This window comes from Mytilus trossulus, chromosome 14 (assembly GCF_036588685.1).
Source record: "Mytilus trossulus isolate FHL-02 chromosome 14, PNRI_Mtr1.1.1.hap1, whole genome shotgun sequence".
NCBI lineage: Eukaryota > Metazoa > Mollusca > Bivalvia > Mytilida > Mytilidae > Mytilus > Mytilus trossulus.
Genome location: NC_086386.1, coordinates 51844974 through 51871602, shown reverse-complemented (window position 1 = coordinate 51871602; position 26629 = coordinate 51844974). Strand labels below are relative to the sequence as shown.

Sequence of the window (26629 nt, the reverse complement as noted above, 5' to 3'; positions counted from 1 at the left end):
CCTCTCATACTTATGCCCAGACTTTGATGTTTGTGCCAGGTTGGCTTTGCATCCTAGATAAATGATATAAGTAACGACTCTGTCAATAGACTCATGTATGTAATTGTTATGTTATCAAACGGGGTACATTTTTGTAAGTGATAGTTTCGGCCAAGTTTTCATATTTGAGTAGCATAATTTAAGTTTAAAATTCAATCTAAATCAACACAAAAAGTGGGACAGATAATTTAAAGTTACTAGGGTAAGGGAAAATAACAGTAGCAACAGCTAATTTAATATTTGACATTTATAAATAGAATTATTTCCGTATATACACAATGAAACATATATGTATTGTTTATTTCCTAGAAATTAATGCGTATTATTAATTCCATTTTCTCCTTAACAGTATGGAATGGATATTTTGTTTTAGTGTTTTTGTTATTATCAGTTCTGTACATATTAGTAGTCTCAGACATGGAGTTTGTCAAGAATACAGAAGGTATGTTTTATGCATTATCAGTACGAAAGGATTTGACGACAAAATATGTCCGTCAGTAAGAATCCAGTTTCTGATTTTTTGTCAGATTGTCAGTAACATTTAGGTTTATCCATGTATAGTGCCTTAATAGATTTGGGCCGCTTCACCCATTGCCTTTTCCTTTCTTAATTTTGTATTTTTAAAAGCCATTTCAAAAAATTTCATACAATCCTTGTTATTTTTTAATAGCTTTTGAAGCAAAAAACGTTATAATGTTAAATGCATAAAAAACCCTATATCATATCCCGTTAGATTTCGAATGGCTTATTTTCTTTAATTCCTTTATCTTATTTCTATAAATGTATTACATTTTTTCGAAAAGCTTGTTATTTTGAAACAGAGTAGCTAACATCTTTAGAGCATAACAGAGAGTGTTTGATTTTTAACGTCCTTGATTTCAAGCTTTGTGTATATATGCATTATAATCAAAATTAATGAAAATATTAAGAAAACTTTAGATCTGTTATTCGTTACGAACATGTAAGTATTGAATCGTTTCAATTTCAATTTTAAAATTATTGCGTAACTATTCTATTAGACTTATTCCATATTCAGGGCATCTTGAATGTCGTTTTCCATGTGACGTCATCCCGTATAAACAGATACACACAAATCCGGACTTTGGGATGACAACAATTTCGAATGACTCTATTTGAGTTCACATAAATATTTCAATGTGCATGTTAGTTTATTTATTAAATTGTACAGTTGTTTTAAAAGAGGGAGGAAAGATACAGTCAAACTCATATTCGAAAATAAACTGACAACGCCATGGCTAAAAATGAAAAAGACAAACAGACAAACAATAGTATACATGACACAACATAGAAAACTAACGAATAAACAATATGAACCCCACCAAAAACTAGGGATGATATCAGGTGCTGCGGACGGGTAAGCAGATCCTGCTCCACATGTGGCACCCGTCGTGTTGCTTATGTGATAACAATCCAGGTAAATAGTCTATTTCGGTACATTGATGAAAGGGAAGGGGATTGAAGTAACGACATAAGGAACATATTCGATATCATTTGTGAAACGGTTATTCCATAACGGTCAACCAACTCTTGATGGCGTCCGTTAAATTTATGAAGGGATTATTTCAACTTCACCATTTGAAACTATTGGTTTAATAGCTTCCTGAAGAGCAGCAACCCTCTACCAAGAAAATCATGATAGGAAATGCAAGCACGTATCAATTGGAAGATATATATCCCGTATGCAGGGACTGCTGGAATTTTGTTTTGTTTTCAACCGACCCTCATTGTCAATTTCTAGATGTAAGTCAAGATATGAGGCCGACTTAACTGTATCTGTAGTATCCTTTATCTCTAGGTCGATGGATAGATGCGTTCCACATAGTTACCAAATGTTGAATTATTTAGTGCAGGAACATCATCTATATAGCGGAAAGTAGAGTTACAGGATATCGCTCTTTCTAAGAAGTTGCTGCATGATATCAGCCTCATAATAAAAAACATACAAGTCGGCAAACAGAGGGGAACAATTTATTCTCATTGGAATGCCGACATTCTGTTGAAAAATACGTCCTGCGAACGTATGAACTTTGTTGTCAATCAAGAAATCAAGCATCTTGATAACATCCGTTTTAGAGAAGGTTTTGTTAAATCAGAGTGATCCTTTTCAAAGTATGATTTATCGCTCCCTAAGAAAAAATACTCGTATCTATTGGCCACTATTTTTTATGAAGCAAAGTAATACTAACTCTTTTAGATTGGAATGTGGAATACTTGTGTAAAGATTAGAAAAGTCAAATGTTTAAATACTATAACAAGATGAAAGAGAGTTGTTATAGATATTGCATAGAACGTTTGATAAAACGGCTAGCCGAAAACTTACAGACATGGTCCAATTTCATACGTTTTATGAGATAAACAATGCTGTATATCTTTTGCTTATTAATACCTAAATCAATACTAAATAGCTATACTTTGAAATACTACGTGCCTTCAAATGTTTCCTAGAGCTTAGAATACACGCACTATCATACTAAATAAGTTTTCTCTTACTATATTGTTCGTTCCACCAAATGTGTCGCGTTCATTGTGCGTTTTTAAATAATCAATGTACAGTTAGTTGACAAAAAACCGTCTCAAATTACTTTTTTGTCAAGGTATTCGAGATGGTGTCGATGACCCCTTTCCTGTATTTTATTGTAAAGGTTTATCTGTTAACTTAGCAAAGCAGTTGAACTTAAGATATCATTCATCCAAAGCCAACATTGAAAGTTTTAACCAGCGTGCATCTGATAGGAATGTTTCTATTGAAAATTGAGACTTCCAACGTCATTCCAGATGAAAGGAACAGTAACTAAATATAGTTCAGAGAAAGTAAAGTTTCAAAAAGTATAGTGCAGTCAAAAAAACCGGAATTATTTACTTTTCACAATGTGATACTCTTCCAAATGCCGATGTTTGTTGAAATATTGTGTCAACGAAGCGTACAGTATAAAAAAGGTGTAATGACAACGAAGCGTACACAACATGAAAATAAAGACACTTTAAAACGTGTATTTTTTTTGTTTCTAGATACAACACAAACATAGTTACGATCTTTAATAGTTTGTTAATTTTAAACTATGAACTTTTCAAAAAAAAATGTTTTAAAAACTATGAGGTACGAGAAATATTAGGTTTTTAATATTTAAAAATACCAAGCACGTTTTATCATTGATACCGTCGTGCATTTTTTGATGTTTGTATATAAAAATGTCAAATATTTGAAAAAACCTTTAAGTAACTAATTAGTAGTATGGCAAATAATATGTTGGAGCAAAATAACCGAAGAAATGATATTGGATTTTCTTTAAAAATATTAATTCCTTATTGTCTGAACTCAGTGTTACACGGTGTGTTCGATTCGAACGCGTCAACGTCCGGTTTCTTCTGTATCGGGGTTATACAGGGTGGAAGTGAATCAATTATACGAACGGCCCTCTCTATCATGTACTGTGTTACGACGCTAGACAAATGAAGGATGAGGAAAGGTAACACTGGGCCACCAAATACTTGATTTTCGTCGCACAGGGCATAGTGCAAGTCAATTTGGTGCAATGATATCGCAGAAGCATGAGTTGGAATCCTTGCCCAAAAAGAACAAAAAAATTCTTCAGCAAATATAAAGATCTAACGTTGTAGGTCTGTTTATTTAGATGAATTATATATATGTCATGTATGTATGAATTTATAAAAAAAGTAATGACAATAAATTTTGCGGAGCGATGAATTATATAATTTAATACAGTACACTACAAAACAATATATATAACAAATCTAAAATGGTACACCAAAACGTAATAATAAATTGAACAAATGTTAGATATTTCGGATATATAACAGATGTTCTTCAGTAGTATGATTATGATGTAGAATGAATCTTATCAATCTATTCTGATTACATCTTGAAATTTATACAATAAAACAGTTAAAACCGATCACATAGGAATTTCAAAAATAACGTAGGACATATAGCTAGTTACTAAAAGAAGACGGCAAATGCATGCTTGAAACAATAACAGTAATGGTCGATATGCACTAGTTTGAAAAAGATCGTGAAGAATTTTGTGAGCTTGACAATAAATAGCACGGATCAATCGTGAAAGCTGTGCAAAAAGTAAAATCACAAAAATACTGAACTCTGAGGAAAATTCAAAACGGAAAGTCCCTTAACAAATTGCAAATTCAAATTAAAACATCAAACGGATGGACAAAAGCTGTTATATTCCTGAATAGGTACAGGCATTCTCAAATGTAGAAAATCATTGATTGAACCTGGTTTTACAGCGCTAAACATCTCAATTTTACGTCATTCGCATCAAATTCCATCACATCGACAAAGATGCGTGAACGACATATCACAAACTGCTGTATGACGAAGTTTTGGGATAACCTACATGACCCAGTTGTTCGTCTTTCGGTACTAAAATCATTCATTAAAGTTTAATAACTGATATGCTATACTGTCAATAAAACAGTTCGGACTACAATCCTTAGAATCCTTAAACTTCCCACTTACACCATGAATTATAACACCATCCACTATACACCATTACACCACACACCCTCTGCCATTACACCAAATACCATGTGCCATTACAGCATACCCGTAAAATATGTGCACCATGAACCTTACACATAACACCATAATGCAATTAAATTCAAAAGAAAGCGTGGGACTACAAAACTATTTAGTTATTTTTAAAAACAAGTTTTGATCACAATATTAATGTATTAAATATAAAAAAAACCCAGATTTTTTCAATATTTCGACAGTTTTAAAGTCGTACACCATTCATTCACATCATTCCCAATTGCACATAACACCATTACACCATTCCCTTTACACCATACACCATATCACCATACACAATTTTTTAAAGTAAATTTACACCATCAAAGGGCTGTTTTTACCCTTAGTTATTTAAAGTTAATTGACCAAATGAATATACTAATTCATAATAAGTATTTGACTGTTGTTGTTTTTTAACTAAAAGAGTAAGTTTTAATAAGTCTTAAATACTGACTATTAAACAGGTAATTGATTATTTATTGTTATGTTTGTATTTCTGTTTGTAGGCATAAGTTGCGGTGAATATATATATTTCAAATATTGGCATAGTTTGAGCTATTTATATATATACAACAATTCTGATATAAAAAAATCCATAATGAATTAACATATTATATTTTTTTTTCGTATGAGAATTATGAACAAATAAAATAAATACTTCATTATCACATACTATCTCCGGAAATCTGACTTTTAGCGATCAAAACTTATTTTACATGAGAATTAAAAGGTTAAGCGTCATACAGTCTCGATTTTTTAAAAGATTAAATGGGTAAAATCCGGTCTGAAGTTGTATATCTATTTCACATTACGTTATCTTATGTCCGTATCCATATGTAGTCTTCCAAACCTGGGGATTTTTCCATGACTGAAATTTAATCAATTTGCATTATTCGAAAACCACGAAAACTTGTAACCCACGAATAACAGTACTTGCTAAGAAGTTTGACCTATGTAGAAATCTAAACATACGAAGATTTCATTAATTGTCATCAAAGAGTTTCACAACTAAAAACAAATACATAAAGAACTATTACAGTGAAAGACTATAGTCATGTCTTTTTTTTCTATAATTGAAGCATCCTGTTTTTTAAGGACTTTTTTCAATGTGCCCACAGCAAAATGTCACCGTCACTTTGTTTACGCGGTAACGTACTTACTATTATTAATTTGAATAAGTTTAGATACTGCTATCAAGTGTTACATGAAGGATATTTTCTAAGCGGGATGTAGGCAATTATCTTCCTTATTTCAGGCAAAAGTATTTTAAAACAATATATTTATGTAAAGCGTGTGAATAGCGCTATATTATGAGACCGGAAGTAATATTTTCTAAACCGGCATGTAGTAATAAGTCATCTCCCTTATTTCACATAACAGTTTATAGAACTATAAATTGACTGAATCAGCATATATAAATCTATGATTCGACGCCAATAGCAACTTCAAGTAAACTGGATATATATTCAGAAATTGATATGAAAAGACCTTCAGTTGTTCTCTGAACAATTGGTTTTTAATAATGTTGTCTTCCATCTAAAGATGCTATATATACTTTGTATATAATGACAAGTTTTCAGGGTGTTAAATAAAGGTAGCAGTAGTATGCCGGTGTTCAAAAGTTACAAATGAATTGAGAAAAAAAGCCAATTTTAAAGCTGACAATGTATTACCGAACAGTTAACTTTGTAATAGTCATTTCCCCTAGCACTGATTTTCTTGTCAGCACTATGTTTTTGCAAACGAAAAATAACAGACAAGTTAATTTTAACAAAATGCCCAATATTTTCTACAAAATGCTCAATATTTTTAACAAAGTGCTCAATATTTTTTTACAAAATGCGCAATATTTTTTACAAAATGCTCAATATTTTCTACGGGTATTGAGAATAATTCTGACCGAAGAGATCCGAGTCCTCCATATGACAGTTATATCCTCTAATGCATTTGATATAAGCGATATGCATTTGTAACTGGTAAATTTAAGAGATAGAGAATCTATGATTTTTGATTTGAGGGTCCTTGGTTCAGCAAAAAGAAAATACGGTCTAGGTCAAAGATCAAGTTCATGTTCAAATCTATGATTTTGGTTTATTTCCAATTATAATAAGAAGCCGTAGTAGTAAGAAAAATATGTTTTATTAAATCATTAGCTACACAATGTTTTAATATAAATTTTGGTTGAAAGGGTACGTATCATTAATGGAGTTTAATCCTCTTTTTTAAAATAAGCTGTTTGCTAATAAGACTAATTAATCCTATATAGCTTTATGACCTTGAAATTAAGGTAACGTTTTAAAACTGATCCTGTTTAACCGAACACTTGTACTGTTATCTGATAATCTCATTTCACTAAATGGATCAATTTCTCCTCAGGATGTTGAAGTTGGTTTTGACGAAAACTTTGTGAAGACTCTATATAAGAGTAATATCACCTTTTGCATTTTATATAAGTGATATGCATTTGTCTCTTGATAGAATATATTTGGTCTTAGTTAAGCCTATAAAATCAAAGCTATCGACAAAATATGTTTTTTTTATATCTATATTAATCTCTTTTCATTCAGATTTGAAGAAGGGAATACATACAGAAGTAAACCAGTGACGTTTTGTTGTGACAATTTTCACAAGAAGAATGGAGTCTGTGTTGGTAAGGTCAAACGCATGAAGATATATCTATTATCATGCACTTTGATTGAATTCACTCTTCAAAGTAACGTTTACCTTCTGCCTTTGACTTTTCTTATTTTTGCTTTTATCCGTTTTACTCTTGTCGATCGAGATGTAAGACATATACCTTTTCTACGTTTAGTTGACCTTAACTAGTTTGTTTAATCAAACTGTTATATAGAAAAGAAAATTAATTGTTTGCATAATAATACAAACTTCAAAGTGTGAGTTACCTATTTGCTGTTACATTGATTTAGCAGAATGATAACAAAGATGTTACAATAGGTTAACTTCCTGAATCGGAACTTTGTTTAACGATGACAATCTGTAATGTAAGTGTAAAATGTTTAAACGTTTCTTGTACATGACAAGAGTAATACGAAAGAAAAGTGTTTACTTCCTATATCACTTCAATACTAAATTAAACTTGTTTCGTGTTTTTATAAATTTAAAAAAAATAACGAATGTACTAACGTGACAAATATCTTTCAGAATGTCCGATCGGTCACCATTCAACTGGAGTTCAGTGTAAAAAATGCAACGATGATCAATATGGAAGAAAATGTGCAGACATATGCAGATGTACTACCAAAGAAAGGTTATACGATTACAATCATATTTATATAACATTTTGACTTTGATGGAGAGTTGTCTTGTTTGTACTCATACCACATCTTCTCATATTTATTAGACTTAAGATAATAGGAACAGTTATGGTGTTTGTTTTTCATGTACCTCTTTCCATTCACATTGTGACAATAATGATACTTGTTTATATTGTGCGAATCACAAGAAGGTTTATTAAAAAGAAAATTAGTACGTCCCTCTGGATTGGTAATGTAAATACATAGTAGATAAAGAGGAGTGCAAGAGAAGGATTAATCACCTCGAGCTCTGAGCAGTAGATTTATCCTTTTGAACATGGGGAAAAAAATCATAAAATCTAAATAACTGTAAACGATGACTGTATAACAATGTATAAATTAAACATATTTTGTAAAACAGTTTATGTATTATAGTACAATGGCTTATTGTAGGATACACGAATTTCGTTCCAATACTGTTGAGCACATCAATCAAATGTTTATTGTAAATGAACACAATCCAAGTATATGTTTTATGTCAATCAGTAATTAGTCGTAGTTTTTATTCATTCACGCTCTGCTTTCGATTAAGAAATATTGAAAATAAATACAGATAGTTTTTGATACTTTTTTTGTAATTGTAGTCCTATCATTCAATGGTGTCATTATAATGTTATGTTTAACATTGTCATTAAAGCGGAAGGTTTGGCATGCCACATACCCAGGTTTAACCCACAATTTCTTATCTTAAAATGTCCTGTACCAAGTCAGGGAAATGTCCATTGTTATATTATAGTCCGTTTCTGTGTGTGTTACATTTTAATGTTGTGTTTTTGTTCTGTCATTGTTCTTCTCTTATATTTGATGCGGTTCCTTCAGTTTTAGTTTGTAACCCGGATTTGTTGTATCTATAAACTGATGAATTTCTAACAGCGGTATACTACTGTTGCCTTTATTTGTTATATTTTCTGTATAATTGATAAATAATGTTCACTGGCTCGGAAAATATTGCAGATTAATATATCAATAAGATGTTTGTCAAATAATAATTATGATGCCTTCATGTCTCATTAAAATTTGCTTTTGTAACATATCTCCTTTAAATTCCCCTCTTTTATAGTGTAGTAAGTAGTGGGAAAAATAATGTACATTTTTTTTTTATTTCTTTACAAATATGAAAATAAGAAATATCTTATCATGTTTGATTTTTCTTCGTCACAGGTGTGATCATGTGTCAGGATGCGTGGCTAAATATGGTAAGATACAGCTTATTTATGCATGCCAAAAAGACACGAGCAATATTATTGCGCAAATCATTTGTGCAAAAAAATAACTAAATATAAAACAAAATATTCTGGTCGGTCAATCATTTGCCCTTAAACAAATATCCAAGACCTCAATTGAGGATTTTTTGTAGTATGTACAGTTTTGCAGTATAATAAAAAAAAAGTGTGGAACCATTAAACATTATTTAAAGTCAATTTTCGTTATATCAATACAGATGTTTTTACCGATTCTTGTCTTATGAACACCAGAAGGATGTTGAATGGTAAATTAGGCGTTTTTTTTTTAATTTTCAAATACAAGGGAGTAAATTATCTCATATATTTTTAATTGTAAATTCGTATTGATTGAGTATTTATATATACAAAATGTTATAAGGACACAAGTCGACCCTACATTTTATTCAAAATCATTTTATGCATATCAATATTGTTCCAAAGCATTATAAGAATTTTTGATAGTCTTTTGCAACACTGATTGACAATGCAGTTTAAATTCAAATGCTTATGTTCAGAATTGAAAATGGAAACGAATGACATACATAAATACATATGATTGAATCATTTATGCCTTTAATACACCAGGGTGCTCATGGCTGTATCATGTGTATCCTCGAATATTTGAATGATCGAACAGGCATAACGTTACAACGGTTTATTCATTTACTTCCAACACTTATGAAGCAAATAAGTCAGCTTACTTATGAACTTACTGCTGACAATGACGATTTTTTTCATCTCAGCTTATCCAAATGGTCTATTGGACTGTTCTCATCACTAGCGTCTGTCGTTTGCCAACTTTCATTAGTTTTTAAAAACATCTTCTTGTTTCAATGAAAACAAAACTTAGTTGCAATCATCGCTGGTGTAACTTTAATTCATGATTTTTTTTTTACAAAATCTGACAAGACAAACATTTTGTGATGATATACATAAAAGAAAGGCAAAAGAAAGCAAAGGGACACTTAAACTCATAATCGGAAAACAAACAGACAATACCATGGCAACAAAAGTAAAAAAAGACAAACAGACAATAAAACACAAAGGTAAAAATAGAAAAAACAAGGACACGAACCCCCAAAAACACTGTGGTTGATTTTAGGTGTTCCTGCCCCACATATTGCACCCGTCGTGTCGCTCATGCTAGTACAAACCCAAAAACAAGTCTAATTCGGTACGACACATTAGAAGAAAAGGGGACGGGACTGTATGCAACGGATATTCCATAATAATCATTAAACTCGTGATGGCGGCCGTTCAATATACGAAGGGATATTTTAACGTTATCACATGGAAATTACTGTTTAATAGATTCATTGAAAGCAGCTACCTATAACTAGGTATCAATGATTTTTAATACAAGCCCTGTAATATCGTACCAACTGGGATGTATTGGTTGTACTATACAGAGTTTCGAGAAACTAACAGGTAAAAAAAAACAAGTTTAATTAACCAAAATAAAATATATCAAATGTAATTTTTTTTAATATTTTTAGACAGAACGGACACGACTGTAACACTTAGAAACTATTCTTCTGTTACTCATGCAACAGGTAAGCGATTGATTATTTGTATTGCAAGCTAGAAAAGGCAGTTATATTGATTACTCACATGTACCATAACCTTTACACAACACGCAACCCTAAGTGATATCACTGAGATATTTCATTCAAAATTACATAAGTCTCATAAATTGTTCAAACTGTAAAATTGTTCTATAACAGTTTTGAAAAAGGGAATAGGAGAAAATTATCACCAATATACATTGCTTTCAAAGAGTAAATATCCGTTCTATTTTTGTTTAACCAAATATAGCAAAGTTATTTGAATTCCTAATGCATCTAATTATATTTGTATGATCATAAGTTGAAGTACGAACAAGTCTAATAAATCAATATACATTGTAAAATATAGTTGATAATTTTTTTTAGATATATTTTAGACAGAACGGACACTACTGCAACAAATGAAATCTACTCTTCCGGTAGTCAGGTATCAGGTAAAAAGGAATTAGCTTTTTGTATTACGTGAACTTCAACGTGAAGTTAACGTTTGAAAAAAAACCAATTATGTTGCATACTCACTTATACCAAAACAATTCATTTTTCCGAATGAGGTCGTATATAATCTTGTTACTATTTACTGATTTCCCTTGTGTTCCATGACAAGTGATACATGTGTATTATATTTAAATGTCTGTTTAGAATCTGGATACTTAATTGAACGATTCCATATATTTTTGTCGAAGTATCTTTAATAAATAAACCTGATAAATTCAAAGAAAAGTTGCAAAAATCACTCACCACTTTTTTAATTAGGTTTTGATTCTCATATAGTTTGGTCTCAAATAACCCCAAAGAGTCATTTGATGTAGAAATTTGCATCTTATGCAGTAAACTGGTACTAGTACTGTGTATGATACCGACATTGTTCACATATCATAACACTTGACAATCCAAAAAGATATTAGATTTTTTATTAGTGAATATTTGCTTTGCTCATATATTTCGTGAAACGGTATCAATGACAGTTGAAATCAGCATATCAATTTTAACGCACATATGAAAGTATTTGGCATGCTTCATGAAGGAATACTCGATGTTGAAGGTATCACAAAACTTAAAAAAGAAGCAAGAATGTTTACGTGTCTCGCTGTGCATGAATGATAACATCAGATGTGACTAAAAGTTTCTTAATAAAAAATAAGTCATTTATTTAAAATAACAATGCATTACTTATATAAATGATTTTAACTTAAAATTAAATCTATTTTAGTAGATTATAAGAGAAGCACTGCATTTGATTCGAACAAAGAAGCGGATGATATATCTAAGTGTAAGTATGCCTCTTTGGTTAAAGATACATATGGCCTATGTTATTCTATATCAAAACATATTTAGAACCTTATAAAAGTTGTGTGAATAATTCACAATGCCATTTATCGTACTTTGTTATACATGTTATATTTAATTTTGTTTTAACATTGTACTTGTTTTGCATTTTTCTCGATTTGTTTTGATGAATCCAATAAACAATTACACAGACTAAAAAGGTTATTGTATTTCTACGATCACAATTTGAAACAATTCGTATTTGAAATTATTAAGTCTGGAAATTATTACGTTGTGTAGATTACTCGGTTCATTAATGATGTTTATAATATTATATACAATACGACATTTTTTTTTAAATAAGAAATTATACTGTCATTATTTAAAAAAAAAACTCCTCGTTGATCTCGTACTTGCGCTTTTGCATCTAGACAGGGCTCAATTCCCTACGATGCAATACCAACGACTTGCTTATTCGTATTTGTCAATTCTTTGCGAAGCACGGATTTCAGAAGAAAAAAAAGTGTCAGCTCAGAATCAGAATAATATGTATTGCTCATTTATCTCTAGAGGACTGTCAACGGGTGATTTAGGACATCAAGTCATCTCCTTGTTAGGCTTTTGTTTATTATTTATCTTATCGTTGATGCATTATTATGATGTCATGATGTTGTACGTACTGTACCTTGAGAATCCACTGCCAGTTGGTTATTTCAAAATATTTCAATGATGAAATAATCTTAGATGTGAGAAATATCATTGATATAAGTACGATAAATAAGTATACTTAGAAATATCATTGGAATAAGTACAATAAATTACCTTCATTATATTAAATTATCCTACATGCTCTAAATGCATCTGAACTTCTGTGCATTTTAATAAGCAACTATTGTTTGATGAACTCGGTGGCCGCGGGACGTAATATTTGAATTATGCAATATACAATTAAACAATACCATCGATTATTCGTTTCAATACCATGATCCAAAGTTTTAAATACCGAGCTCCAAGTAACATTCGTAACAGAAAGTCAGCAAATAACACCATCAAGAGCTCACACTTCAAACGAATTGATTGCAACTGTCATATTATTTTGATGTTATTGAAATATATATTATGTGATGGTTTACTTGTTTTTTAATTCCCTTTTACTGGTTTTATTTTTAAAGCAATCGAAGAATATTGTAAGTCATATGAAACAACAAAAGTAAAAAAACAAAGTTTAATATGTTTCATATAATTGCAAGGCTACTTTTATCTTTAAATAATTGTACTTCCACTTTCCGGTAAAAGACACTTATTTAGATTATCAAAGTATTAAAGGATTGAAGTAATGTCTTCCTGTACACTTGTTTGTCAATATTTTCCCATATACAGTGAGATTAGATAAGAAATCTGTCGATAGAATTTTGGCTAGTGTTTGGGAAAATAACCGCCAAGCAAAAGTTTATAAAATTGGCTAAGCATTCTTTATATTTTAATTCTCTTATGACTGAACATATATTCTAAATGGCTTATTTTGTATTATGTGTTCATATCACATTTGAAAACTAGGATACGACCAAAGGTTTGTTTCAGCTATTGGCGACCATCTGGTCAACCCTTATGACAACTTGAATTCATCAATTAAACAAAATTTATTTTGATATGTATGCTAATTTTTCAGCGATGACACCACGGGAAACCGTATTGTTGGTTGTCCTACTATTCCTTGGTCTTCTGATGTGTCTTGGCATGATGTATATTTTTCGAATAAAAAAAGGCATGATTTTGAAAATTACTCCACGTACAAAGATTGAATTGAAATCATTTAATATCACACAACAAACGGAAGAGGGAAGTGAAGGCATATATAACGAAATAGACGAATCAGTAATGCCAGAAACGTTGACACCGTTAGCCCGCGGGACACAATTACACAACTCTTACTTAGACATGTTACCGTTAGCCCTCGGTACACAATTAAACAACCCTTACTTAGACATGTTGGGAGTGAAGAATAGTCCATGCAACATATCAAACAACAAAGAACATTATCACTCAGACGGTTATTTAAGACAAGATACCATTGCACAGCATCATCAAATTAACAAAATGTTAGAAAATGAAGGGACAATATTTTTTAACAAGGACAAAGTGGCAGGACAAGAACATGATCGACATTTAAAAGAGCAACCTGTATATGCTGGTATCGTTAGAGCGTTTGATTATGACAGACATTCGTCAAAAGATGTACAAAATCAAACATACGTCAGTATGTATGTACAAAAGACGATTGGCCCTGCAAAAGTACAACTTGAAAACCTAAATCCAAAATTGGCCACATGCACTTCAAAGAGATGGAGTATATAATATGTGAGTAACATATCACTCAAAATGGTCCACGATTGACTTAATATTTGCTGCATTTGTTGTCCGTGACCCTTCGTTTTTCACGCTTGGTTAAACAATCTCAACAGTAAGATTATTGGTATACATTTGATATTAATTTTAACCGTACTTAAAATCTGAAAGAAACCGTACAACAAACGGCTCTGAAACTAATCTCCTGATTTTATTTGATATTACAATGCTGTTTTTTTTTATATCAATGTGCACTATTTTTATATTGATGCATATTAATGTGTATTTTTTTTCTGCTTTGTATATTTTTTCAATATGTATATACTGTATAGTCAAACATTGGTAGTGCATGCATGGTATTAAAGTTAATTGTCATTAGTTTGAGTAGCTATTAAACTAAGTGTTCCAAATTGTAAAGTTGAAATCGTCTCTTCGTAAATATTACGGACGCCATCACGAGTTTGTTGACCGTTATGGAATAACCGTTTCACAGATGATATCGGATATGTTCCTTACGTCGTTACTTAAATTCTATTCCATTTTCATGACTGTGATCTTCCGAATCATACTATTTACCGGTTTTGTAACAACATTAGCAACACGACGGGTGCCAGATGTGGAGCATGATCTGCTTACCCATCCGGAATACATAAGATCACCCTCGGTGTTTGGTGGAGTTTTTCTTTAGTTTTCTATGAAGTAAAATTTTACAGCTCTGTGTGTACATTTTTGAAATCTTACAAAACTGTAAGTTTAGCCTTCATTGTGAGTGTTTAAATGTGAATAATGCAACTCGGTGTTGTATCACATACTTATTTCTGATACATACATATATCTGTATGTGTAAAGCAAAATATTGTCCCAAGACACTAATTCATGACTATGTATCGTAAAGTATTGTCCTCCTCAATGAAAAAATGTCCCGAGGATGACAAATTTCCATTATGATAATTTGTCCATGTTGTCTGTATGTAGACAAATACATCTGTTTTTTTTACTTTGATTTATCAATTATATAATGATTAAAATAATGATTTTTCAAGGTACCAAAAAGGAAAGGGAGATGGGTGGCAACTAAAATCACAAGTCTTAGAAGATCCATACCACAGCGAAATTTTTTTTTTATTAGAAATCGAATAGTTAATTAATAATCTAAAATCAAAAATCTCCATAACAAAAAAGGACTTACAATACCACATATAAAGTAACACACAAACACGGACGCCATCACGAGTCGGTTGACCGTTATGGAATAACCGTTTCACAAATGATATCGGATATGTTCCTTACGTCGTAACCACAATCCCCTTCCCTTTCATGAATGTGACCTACCGAATTAGACTATTTACCGGATTTGTTATCACATTAGAAACACGACGGGTGCCACATTTGGAGCAGGATCTGCTTACCCTTCCGGAGCACCTGAGATCACCCCTAGTTTTTGGAGGGGTTCGTATTGTTTATTCTTTAGTTTTCTAGGTTGTGTCATGTGTACTATTGTTTTTCTGTTTGTCTTTTTCATTTTTAGCCATGGCGTTGTCAGTTTGTTTTATATTTATGAAATTGACTGTCCCTTTGGTATCTTTCGTCCCTCTTTTAGAATGAATTTAAGTTGGTCTGTGTAATTATCAGTTATAAAATACATGGACAGGTGTGCTGTGTGCATACGTTTCATTTGATTTGGATTGCAGGACCGAGAAGTAGAACACAATAATAAGAACTTCATGATCAGAACTATACGAAACGGCAAAAATACACCATCACTACAACTGAATTTAGAGCAATAATAAATGCAACTAAATAGATGACCTCATGTATTCCTGTATTTACACAAAGTATGCACTTCTTTTTCAAAGGGTTGAAATAATTACACGTGCATTGTTCATGCAACATATTCTTGCTTGACACTAAGACCTCGGTAAATATGCATGCTTGGAAAAAAAGCACACCATTTTGTATACAGACAATATATTACATTTGTATATACAAGATACTATTCAAACAAAAGTAATTAGAAAAATGTCTTCTGCAAATTTATGTAGAAAAGATTAATTTTTTTATATATCAGCAAATCCCAATGCATATTTTACATGTCGTCCCTTACCGCCATGCACTCTATAACTTTGCAACTGCAAGAAGCTTTTTTTTCCAATTCCATTTGCAAAACAGAAAGTCTGGCGACATACACAATGTCTAGCAAAATAAAATTCCTGAAATGGTCCCTCTCTCACTTTTTGATAAAGCCTTTTAGCTGTGGTTAAGTCTCCTGAACTTCTGTAAGTGTATAGTTCTGATCTGATAACTTATCTAATGCGGTACCCTCATTTTTAGCTTATGAATTTTGAACAGAGGTATACTACTTTATTTATTTAATTCATTTCTTGACAATTCCTTACAGTGTTCACGAAATTTAATGACTATATCCGTAGATACTACCTGACTTAATGGCTTCCCGTAACACTCTTTGCAACCACAACTTTTATTCTAAACCTAGCTTGTGAAATATATTCACGATTAGCATTATTTCACGGTTCAAATTTGGATTAAAATATCATCATGTTCCAAATCTGAATCATCTGACTCAACAGCTCCGTCATCATCGCTCATATTTTCACTTTTGGAACTTTCTATCACTACACCACATTCCGTTGACAATATGCAGCTCAAAAATAAACTCCTCGTCCTGTTTGTCTGTTATTTCCGATGGAATACTTGTGCACAATAATTCAAAACTAGCTTGACTCATGACGATGACATATTACTTCCACTTTCGATTTCGTAAAGAGAGGTAATTACATTAAGATAAGGCTAAAATTTGGAATACGGTTAAAATAGATATTGCAGGGGGTTTGGTTTAACAGTATTAAGTTGGGAATAAAAACATTTATTCTTATAACGAAAGGTATGCAGGCGTTATTATTGGTTGTTAATTAGGTTGCATGAAAAAAAGTACACAACTTTTTTGCTTCATCTTTAATTGTTTTAATAGTAATTATAACAAGGATACGGAAATGAAAACGGACATTTGATAACCCGATAACCCGAAAAAAGAATCGATTTTGTCAGTACTTCAGGTAAGGATTCGAAATATGCAACTTATTAAGTGAGGGATGAACACATGACAGAAAAGCAGAAACGACAAGTGTGTAATAGTTTATCGACTGATGGCTATTGGTTCAAATAAACTTATCATACATTGTAGATACCAGGATTTAAATTTTAAATTTACGCCAGACGCGCGTTTCGTCCTCAAAAGACTCATCAATGACGCTCGAATCAAAAAATTTTAAAAGGACAAATATAGTACGAAGTTGAAGAGCATTGAAGACCAAACATTCCTAAATTTTTGGCCACATACAGCTAAGGTAATCTATTCCTGAGGTAGGCAAGACTTATTATTTCCAAAATTATGAGTTTTGTTCACAGTTAATTTATCATTATGGACTTTAAATGATAACTTAAGTCAAGACTGAAGTGCTGGCTACTGGTCTGGTGATACCGTTGAGCAAATTGTCAACATATCATTGCAAATGCTTTGATCAAGACGAAATAAACAATAGATATTACAATTGAAAAAAAAAGGTATAACAAAAATGCAGACCTCAAAGGTAAGTTCAAAGGAGGAAGCAACTGCCATATTCCTGATTTAGTATTATTATTCCCGAGGCACAAGTATTTTTTTTTAAAAATCAACGAAGATCGGGGGGTTCTCTCATGTCACTCCAGCCTCCATCGATACTAACATACCACCATAGTGTTGATAGTGTTTCATAATAGTGTTAAAAGTGGCGTCAAAACACTGATCACTCAATCAATTGTGTTTCCATTTTTAAGTGATTATGTATTTTCTCATTTCTTCTTGATCATTTTTTAACACACATCTTACAAAAAAGTATTCTGATTATATAAAATCGATGTCGTTTTATCATTAATATTCATTTTTTTCATTCATTCCCATTATTTATGTCCGTGTACAAAACAAATACCCGAATTACCATGATTGGTTCAGGTGAAATTAACCCGTTGTTCGTTCTTGCCATGTTTAGCTAGCTGTCAAACATGGTCAAAATCGTATTCACCGATTTGATTTAAATTCTCATATTTGATTCATACCATACTTAAACACATATCCAAATTAAAGAAACAGTTAAATATGCAAATAATAGACGATAAACCTATCATAATTTCGTGTGTATTTTAGTTTAGACGTCATCTAATCAGCTATCGAGATGACCCCGAAAACTACCAACGGTTACATCACACGATATACACATAAACAAAGATAAAAACAGATAAGGTCCTCGTGATTATGGATTTTTTGTCTGCTTAATTTGGTGTTATTAGTTCGTTTCCCTGCATTAGAAAGATTCCTTTGATGATCGAAACAGTCATTGAATGATTTATTTTTGTTTCGATTTTAAGGTTGACATTGTTTTCTTCAAATACACTTACACGCATAAATCATGTGCAATCCGTCACTAGCCAAAGTGTTTAAACATAAATTCAAGTTCACATGAATACGGATTCAAAGAAGTCAATTTCACTAGCAAGTTACTAATTCTGCATTGATGATTCTTAGTTTAAATTGGTAAAATTGAACTACACTGGCTGTTAACATTGAATCATTATTTCACTATTTCACTTTCATTAATGTTTGAAAAAACAGAAGATTCGTTGTTTTAAGTTTAATTTAGCTTGTGCCCCTGTACGTATGATGATGGTGGTATGTTTTATGGGTCAGGTCTAGTTTTGAACAAAGGATCACTACGTTTCGATACGCCTCGTTACGTATATTCCCGTTTCGCTACACTTACAAAACGTAGTAAAACGTAGCTCTTGAAACGTGACAGTGCGACTGGGGCTGTAACAAAGCGAATCGAAACGTAAAAATCGTAGCGATACTTTGTTCAAAAGGGGACCTGCTCGTATAATTTGAAAAATCCGTTACAAATGTAGCGACAATTGAAACGAAGTAGAAACATACTATTATTATTAGCTTGGTGGAACGTAACAAAACCTGCTTACTAACAATCGGAACGTTTCAATGCGTGATGGAAACGTGGGTCTACACGTAGTAATACGTAGCAAAAGGTGATAAGAACGTAGCACAAAACTAGTAAAACCGAGCTTTCAAAAAAACATTTTTATTCAAAACGTAGTTGAGACATAGCATTTTGAAACATAGTAAAACATGACAGTGTGATTGGGGTTTTACAGGAAAGACAAAATATTGAACCACCTACAGATGGGTGCACTCCTAACCTGTACAGCAAGTTAACTTGATTACCAGTCATTTGGACTGGTCAAAGTAAACCTGTGACCGAATATAGGACTGCTCTGACCAGTCCTAGGACCAAAATCTAGTTAACTTGAAAAGCGGACTTGGTTCTAGGAATGTTTTTGTGTCTGTCAAAAAGTTAACTTGGAAACAGATCCGCTATTGATATAAGTTAACCTCGAACCAGTCCTGTCATTAGTTAACATAAGTTAACTTCGGAACCAGTCCTGTCATAAAGTTAACATAAGTTAACTTGGAAACCGGTCCTGCCACAAAGTTAACTTCTGCTTGGACAAATCCGATCAAAACCAGACCTGTTCCCAAGTTAACTTTTGACTGGTCTGCTCATGCAACACTAAGTTAACTTGTAACCAGGACCGCTCTTCGTTGATATAACATCGAAAATAAAGTAATTTGAAAATTAATACTTCCGTTTTATGAACAGGATTAAATACAAATATTTAAAAATAAGTACGCACAGAACGTAACACAAATTTATCTGTGATCTGACAATCTATCTATTATAAAAACGATCTCGGTTACAATGATAACAGGCACTGAATATATATATATATTCCGAGATCAAATTCAATCATATTATGTATATTTTTGAAAAGAAGTATATTTGATGTTAGGTGTATACGTCCTTGTTAGTTATACATCCTTGAACTATGCAGCCACAATAAGCAATAGTTTAATTCATTTAAATAATGACTACAAATTTTTGTTCGCCTAAATTAAGGGCGCCAGCATGTCCTCTTTTTACTCAAAATACTGATACGTAACAAAATTTCAGTAGTTCCAGTTGACTTGTACAACAAAATTATTTGACCGCCTTACCAAAACTGACCATATATGCACTTTAATTTGTAAATCTATATCCCCGCATAGTAAATCAGCCATATTTTTTATGTCAGGATTCAATGTGTAATACAATCATGACAATGGACACAAAAATTGCAATATAATAACAACAAATTTTTGTTCGCATAAATTAAGGATACCAGCATGTCCTCATTTTATTCAAAATATTGATATGTAACAAAAGTTCAGTAGTTTTGATACCTCCAGCTGACTTGTACAACAAAATTATTTGACCGCATCCACCATAAACTGACCATATATGTATGTGCACTTTAATTTGAAAATCTATATACCCAGACAGTAAATCAGTCATTTTTTTTTATGTCAGGATCTAATGTATAATACAATCATGACAATGGACAGCAATATTGCAATATAATAACAACAAATTTTTGTTCGCTTAAATTTAGGATACCAGCATGTCCTCATTTTATTCAAAATATTGATACGTAACAAAATTTCAGTAGTTTTGATACCTCCAGCTGACTTGTACAACAAAATTATTTGACCGCATTACCAAAACTGACCATATGTGCACTTTAATTTGTAAATCTATATACACCATGACGTACCCGCATAGTATTAATCAGCCATATTTTTTATGCCAAAATCTATGTATAATACAATCAGGGTTTCCCCTGGCGGTCGCCATTTTCGCAATTTGCGAAAAAATAATAATTGTGGCGATAAAAGTTCGTCATTTGCGAAAGAATTTGGCGAAAGAAATATATAGAACGATTTATTTTCCTTCATCTTGTTTATTTACTTTTTTCGAGATTCTTGGACTTTACCGCATCAGACAATACTCGAAATTCACCTTGACCTCTTTAAGGTTTGGACAGAAAATAAAAAATCAGCTGATTGCATTTTCTAGCTATCGACAATAAAGGACTATATTACTAAAGGTGTTGTAATTGTAATAAGTTTATTGCAAATCAGCATATAATATAATGCTATAGCATCAACAACATATATAATATAGTAAGCGACATAATATAAATAAAAACAGAAAGCAAAATAATAACACAAAAAAAACCCAAAAAAACCACCACTTATTAAACAGATAGTACCATATATAATCTACTTTATCAGTTGTGACCGTAGTTTCCAGTTTTAATTTAACAAACAACAAAGTTTTAATACCAAAGTCCTTGAACTTGTTTGAATAAGTGATAAACATTTTGACATATTAGGCCAAGAACAATAATATTTAGGCAAAAGTCTTAAACGCAGATGTCTATAGGCTGGACAAATCATTACAAAATGATATTCATTTTCAAAAGCTTTCATATTGCAACATTGACAAAGTCTTTCATTACGAGGCACATTATTATATCGTCCAGTTTCAATGTTGAGTTTAAGTGAACCACATCTAAGTTGTGCTAAGAGTTTAACATTGACATCAAGAAGTAAATATTTTTCTAAACAAAAGTCAATTTTGAACATTTTTAAAATATCCAATTTTTCACAATCGAACATACTAGAACGCCAGCTTTGTATAAACTGATCATAGAGGCGTAGTTTCAAAACATCATATGACAAAAATACATTTTCTTGGTTATACTATGGAACGCCATAGCTGTCTTATGTGTCTTTTTTATTGCTTTTCTATTATAAGATGATGCTTTTCTATTATAAGATGGTGCTTTTCTATTATAAGATGGTGGTTTTCTATTATAAGATGGTGGTTTTCTATTATAAGATGGTGGTTTTCTATTATAAGATGGTGCTTTTCTATTATAAGAAGGTGCTTTTCTATTATAAGATGGTGGTTTTCTATTATAAGATGATGGTTTTCTATTATAAGATGGTGCTTTTTCTATTATAAGAAGGTGCTTTTCTATTATAAGATGGTGGTTTTCTATTATAAGATGTTGGTTTTCTATTATAAGATGGTGCTTTTCTATTATAAGATGGTGGTTTTCTATTATAAGATGGTGGTTTTCTATTATAAGGTGGTTTTCTATTATAAGGTGCTTTTCTATTATAAGGTGGTTTTCTATTATAAGGTGCTTTTCTATTATAAGGTGCTTTTCTATTATAAGGTGCTTTTTTATTATAAGGTGCTTTTCTATTATAAGGTGCTTTTCTATTATAAGGTGCTTTTCTATTATAAGGTGCTTTTCTATTATAAGGTGCTTTTCTATTATAAGGTGCTTTTTTATTAACCCCCAGGGGTATAAATGTGCATTTCATTAATAAATAAATAAAATAAAATAAATTAATAAAAACTTTGAGCTCATAATATTGACTTGAGTAAGTTCACCAGCACACTAGAATACCTGATATATAAAATATTTATTACATGTATTTAATTAGATTACTATCTAATTTTGACACCTGTCGTAATCACCAATCAAGCAAATAATCATGTCATTTAAGTTTTCACACCTGAGACATCAAATACATTTAATTGAATTAACTTATATAATCAGATGGCAATCAGAATCCAAACAAAGATTACAGTGAATTGAACTTTTTATTAAAGAATACAAAACTGGCTCTCTCTTTTTTTTAAGATAAAACTAGATAGCTGACATGGATTAAATTAAAGTGAGACCACCAATCTGCCTGTATCAAATCATTTGAAAAAACAACAACAATGTATTCCAATATGACCTTTAACATCGAAGGAGTAAACTTGCATTCAGTCGTGTTCAGACACTTTACAATAGAAAATAAAGGACGGGCATCGAACACAAAGTTACTCTTGTATAATACTGCACTGTCACTAACTAATCTGTCACTATATTTAAATTTAAAGGTGAGGCAAAATATATTCATCATTCGGTGAGGGGTCTGGCGGTCGCTCAAGACCCCCAGAAGCCTTGAAAAAATACGCAAAATCGTGCATCCCGAGAGCTTCTCGGACTCTTAGGAGGCACATTATATTTGAATGTCCTTTCCCTTGGAACCCGTCAGTCTCCAAAAACAACAAAACATCAGCCAAGTTGAAAACACCAGCCAAGTTAAAAATACCTCAGTCAAAACAGAAATGTTGTATAAACACCGAAATCTACTAAGATTGAGGTATGCTGATAATGGCAGTCAAGATCATCAGATACTTCTTACTGACAGTCAACCTTCTGTGAAGAAAGAAAATCCTGTTAATATATTTAAAGCCAAAGACCTAAAATACAATTATAGATGTGCGAATCTCTTCATGTATCATATATGTCTCTGTTAAACACATCGGCGAATGTGAATTTAGTCCGGTCAACTTTTTTAGCAGAAAAATATTTTTTTTTACTATAAATTTATATTTTCGTATAATTTGTTTTTAAATATCACAGATTCCTGAATTACTTGGACAAATATTGTCAAAGATATTAACCCTTGTTGACGTCAGAAAAACAAATTATTGTTTCTTCATAAAACTATTTCTGGAGATATTCCTAATTATATTGCTGCTGATATCTTGTCATATACAAACACTAATGACCAGTATGGTCTGAGAAAAAAAGGGAATTTAAAACTCCTCAGTGTCGAACCACAGCCTATAAAAACAGTTTTATTCCACATACTCTTGAAAAGTGGAATTCCCTTGATGGAGAAGTTAAAAATATTTTAAGCTTCACAGGATTTAAAAGAAAACTGTATAAGGACATAAGTCCTTGTCCTGTTTTCTTTTCCACTGGTTCACGTAAAGTTAATATAATCCACTGCCAATTAAGAAATGAGGCTAGTGATCTAAAAGATCATCTCTTCTGTGATCATTTGTCGGACAGCTCTATGTGTGCATGTGGAGATCCAGTAGAAGATAATATTCATTTCTTTTATGTTTGTCCATTTTTACATTTTACAGAGATATGAGCTCTTTCAAAAAATAAGTAACTTTGAAAATGTCAATCTTGATGTCCTACTACAGGGTTGCTCAGACTTAGATATTGACGAAAACACAGAGATATTCACATATGTACAACAATATATTCATGAAACTGGAAGATTTTATAATAATTCATGTGATATAAACTGTTTAGAAACCAGCCTATAACCACAGTGTACCACTCTTTAGTCTTAATTAAAGACAAACCTAACTTTTAACACAAAAAACAACCAATTGTGTTTAGCATCTTTTTGCAAATAAATTTATATATATTTTATTTTATTTTTTGTATTAGTAATTATATTTTCAAAAATCAAGAAATTAATAGTCATGTAATAAGATGGTACACTAAATTATTTATGTATTGCAAAAAAGGGCCAATGAATTCTTTTTATTCATATAAATAGAACAACTTTGTTGCAGTGAGCTTGTGAATTTGAGTAAAAATCACTTTATGATCTACTTGATTCCTAACCAACACTTATTATTTTGGTATAAAATTCGACATCACCTTCAGTAGGTCTTGCTTTAACTTTGTTAACATAGTTATTTATATATAATGTATACACAAAAAATGCTTCAAGAAGTGGAGGAACTGTCTCCCTGACTCACTGCAACAACGTATGATCTATTAACTTACCAGAAAATTATATACTATCATGCATGTTATTCAATCCATCTTGTATGGGTAAGGATTTGTATAGGCACTGCCTTTTGTCCAATCCCTTTGTTTAAATGTACATTTGATATTTGAACAATAAAATATTTTAAATTGAATTGAACAAGTTGAATATATGTACAGCGTATAACGACGAGTGTGAATACCGTCCGGTCAATTTTATTTGCTCAAAAATATTTTTTTTCACTTATTTTCTTTGATTTTCATAAAATATATTTTAATATCTTTAAGGTCTACACATATTAAACCAATCTACCGAATAACAAAAAAGTTATGACTATTTATATCTCGTCCGGTCAACCGTCCTGTCACTATCCGGGCAATCGTCCTGTCATTAGTGCTTCCCCACACTCCCGGTTAATCACGGGAACCACCATCACATAATAAAAAAGCACCTTATAATATAAAAGCACCTTATAATAGAAAAGCTCCTTATAATAGAAAACCACCTTATAATAAAAAAGCACCTTATAATAGAAAAGCACCTTATAATAGAAAAGCACCTTATAATAAAAAAGCACCTTATAATAGAAAACCACCATCTTATAATAGAAAAGCACCATCTTATAATAGAAAAGCACCATCTTATAATAGAAAACCACCTTCGTATAATAGAAAAGCACCATCTTATAATAGAAAACCACCATCTTATAATAGAAAACCACCATCTTATAATAGAAAACCACCATCTTATAATAGAAAACCATCATCTTATAATAGAAAAGCACCATCTTATAATAGAAAACCACCATCTTATAATAGAAAAGCACCATCTTATAATAGAAAACCACCATCTTATAATAGAAAACCACCATCTTATAATAGAAAAGCACCATCTTATAATAGAAAAGCACCATCTTATAATAGAAAACCACCATCTTATAATAGAAAACCACCATCTTATAATAGAAAAGCAATAAAAAAGACACATGAGACAGCTATGGCGTTCCATATTATACCAAAAAATTATAACCAAGATCATTTAACAAGGTACGAACATTTGACGCCCAGTTTGTTTTACCATTCTCAGCATCATTAACCAACATTTTATATACATCAAATACAATAGGAGGTTACTTGGTAACAATTTTCAACCAATATTTAAGTATTCTTTGTTTTCTAATAATATACATTGGCAAATGTCCAAGTTCACCGATAACAGCACAAATAGGTGAATTTTTACCAACTTTAGGTACAAATCTACAAAATTTATTATGAACATGTTCAATGTCCTTGGCATGATGAAACCCTCATATCTCAGAACCGTAGCTTAAGATCGATCCAACAAGACTATCGAACATTTCACATTTCTGTTGAGTTGATATGTACAGCATCTTAAATGAATTAAAGATGGACGCAAGAGCTTTATTAGCTTGCTGGGATAGTCTCTTTTGGGTTTGCTGAAATTTTCCGTTATAGTGAAATAAATTCCCTAGGTAAACAAAAGAGTTCACAACTTTGAGCTCGTGCTTGTCATAATACCAACTGTGATTGACTTGTTGCCATCCATTACGGAACACAATTATTTCAGTTTTATCTTTGTTCACTTCAATGTTCCATTTTGAACAATATTTTAGAAGTTTATCAAGAAGTAGCTGCAGTGCCTCTAGTGTTTTACCGAATAAAACTGAATCGTCAGCAAAAAGTAGCAGATGAATC

At 31.6% G+C, this 26629-nt stretch overlaps 1 protein-coding gene across 1 annotated transcript; it reads left to right on the top strand.

Moving 5' to 3' along the window:
• The first annotated feature begins 360 nt into the window (after positions 1-360).
• LOC134697859 (uncharacterized) lies at positions 361-26626 on the top strand. Its single transcript, XM_063560148.1, has 9 exons — positions 361-481; positions 7177-7259; positions 7772-7877; positions 9085-9119; positions 10643-10699; positions 11089-11145; positions 11922-11981; positions 13647-14076; positions 26548-26626. The coding sequence occupies exons 1-9, from the start codon at positions 390-392 to the stop codon at positions 26624-26626; spliced, it is 999 nt and encodes a 332-aa protein (XP_063416218.1). The 5' UTR covers positions 361-389.
• The last annotated feature ends 3 nt before the right edge of the window (positions 26627-26629 follow it).

Excerpts from the sequence above, each read along its gene's own strand:
- LOC134697859 (XM_063560148.1), top strand. The coding sequence starts at position 390 with ATGGAATGGATATTTTGTTTTAGTGTTTTTGTTATTATCAGTTCTGTA. Across the intron at positions 7,878-9,084 it reads AGATGTACTACCAAAGAAAG|GTGTGATCATGTGTCAGGAT; the intron begins GTTATACGATTA and ends TCTTCGTCACAG. Across the intron at positions 14,077-26,547 it reads CATCATCAAATTAACAAAAT|AAGTTTATCAAGAAGTAGCT; the intron begins GTTAGAAAATGA and ends ACAATATTTTAG.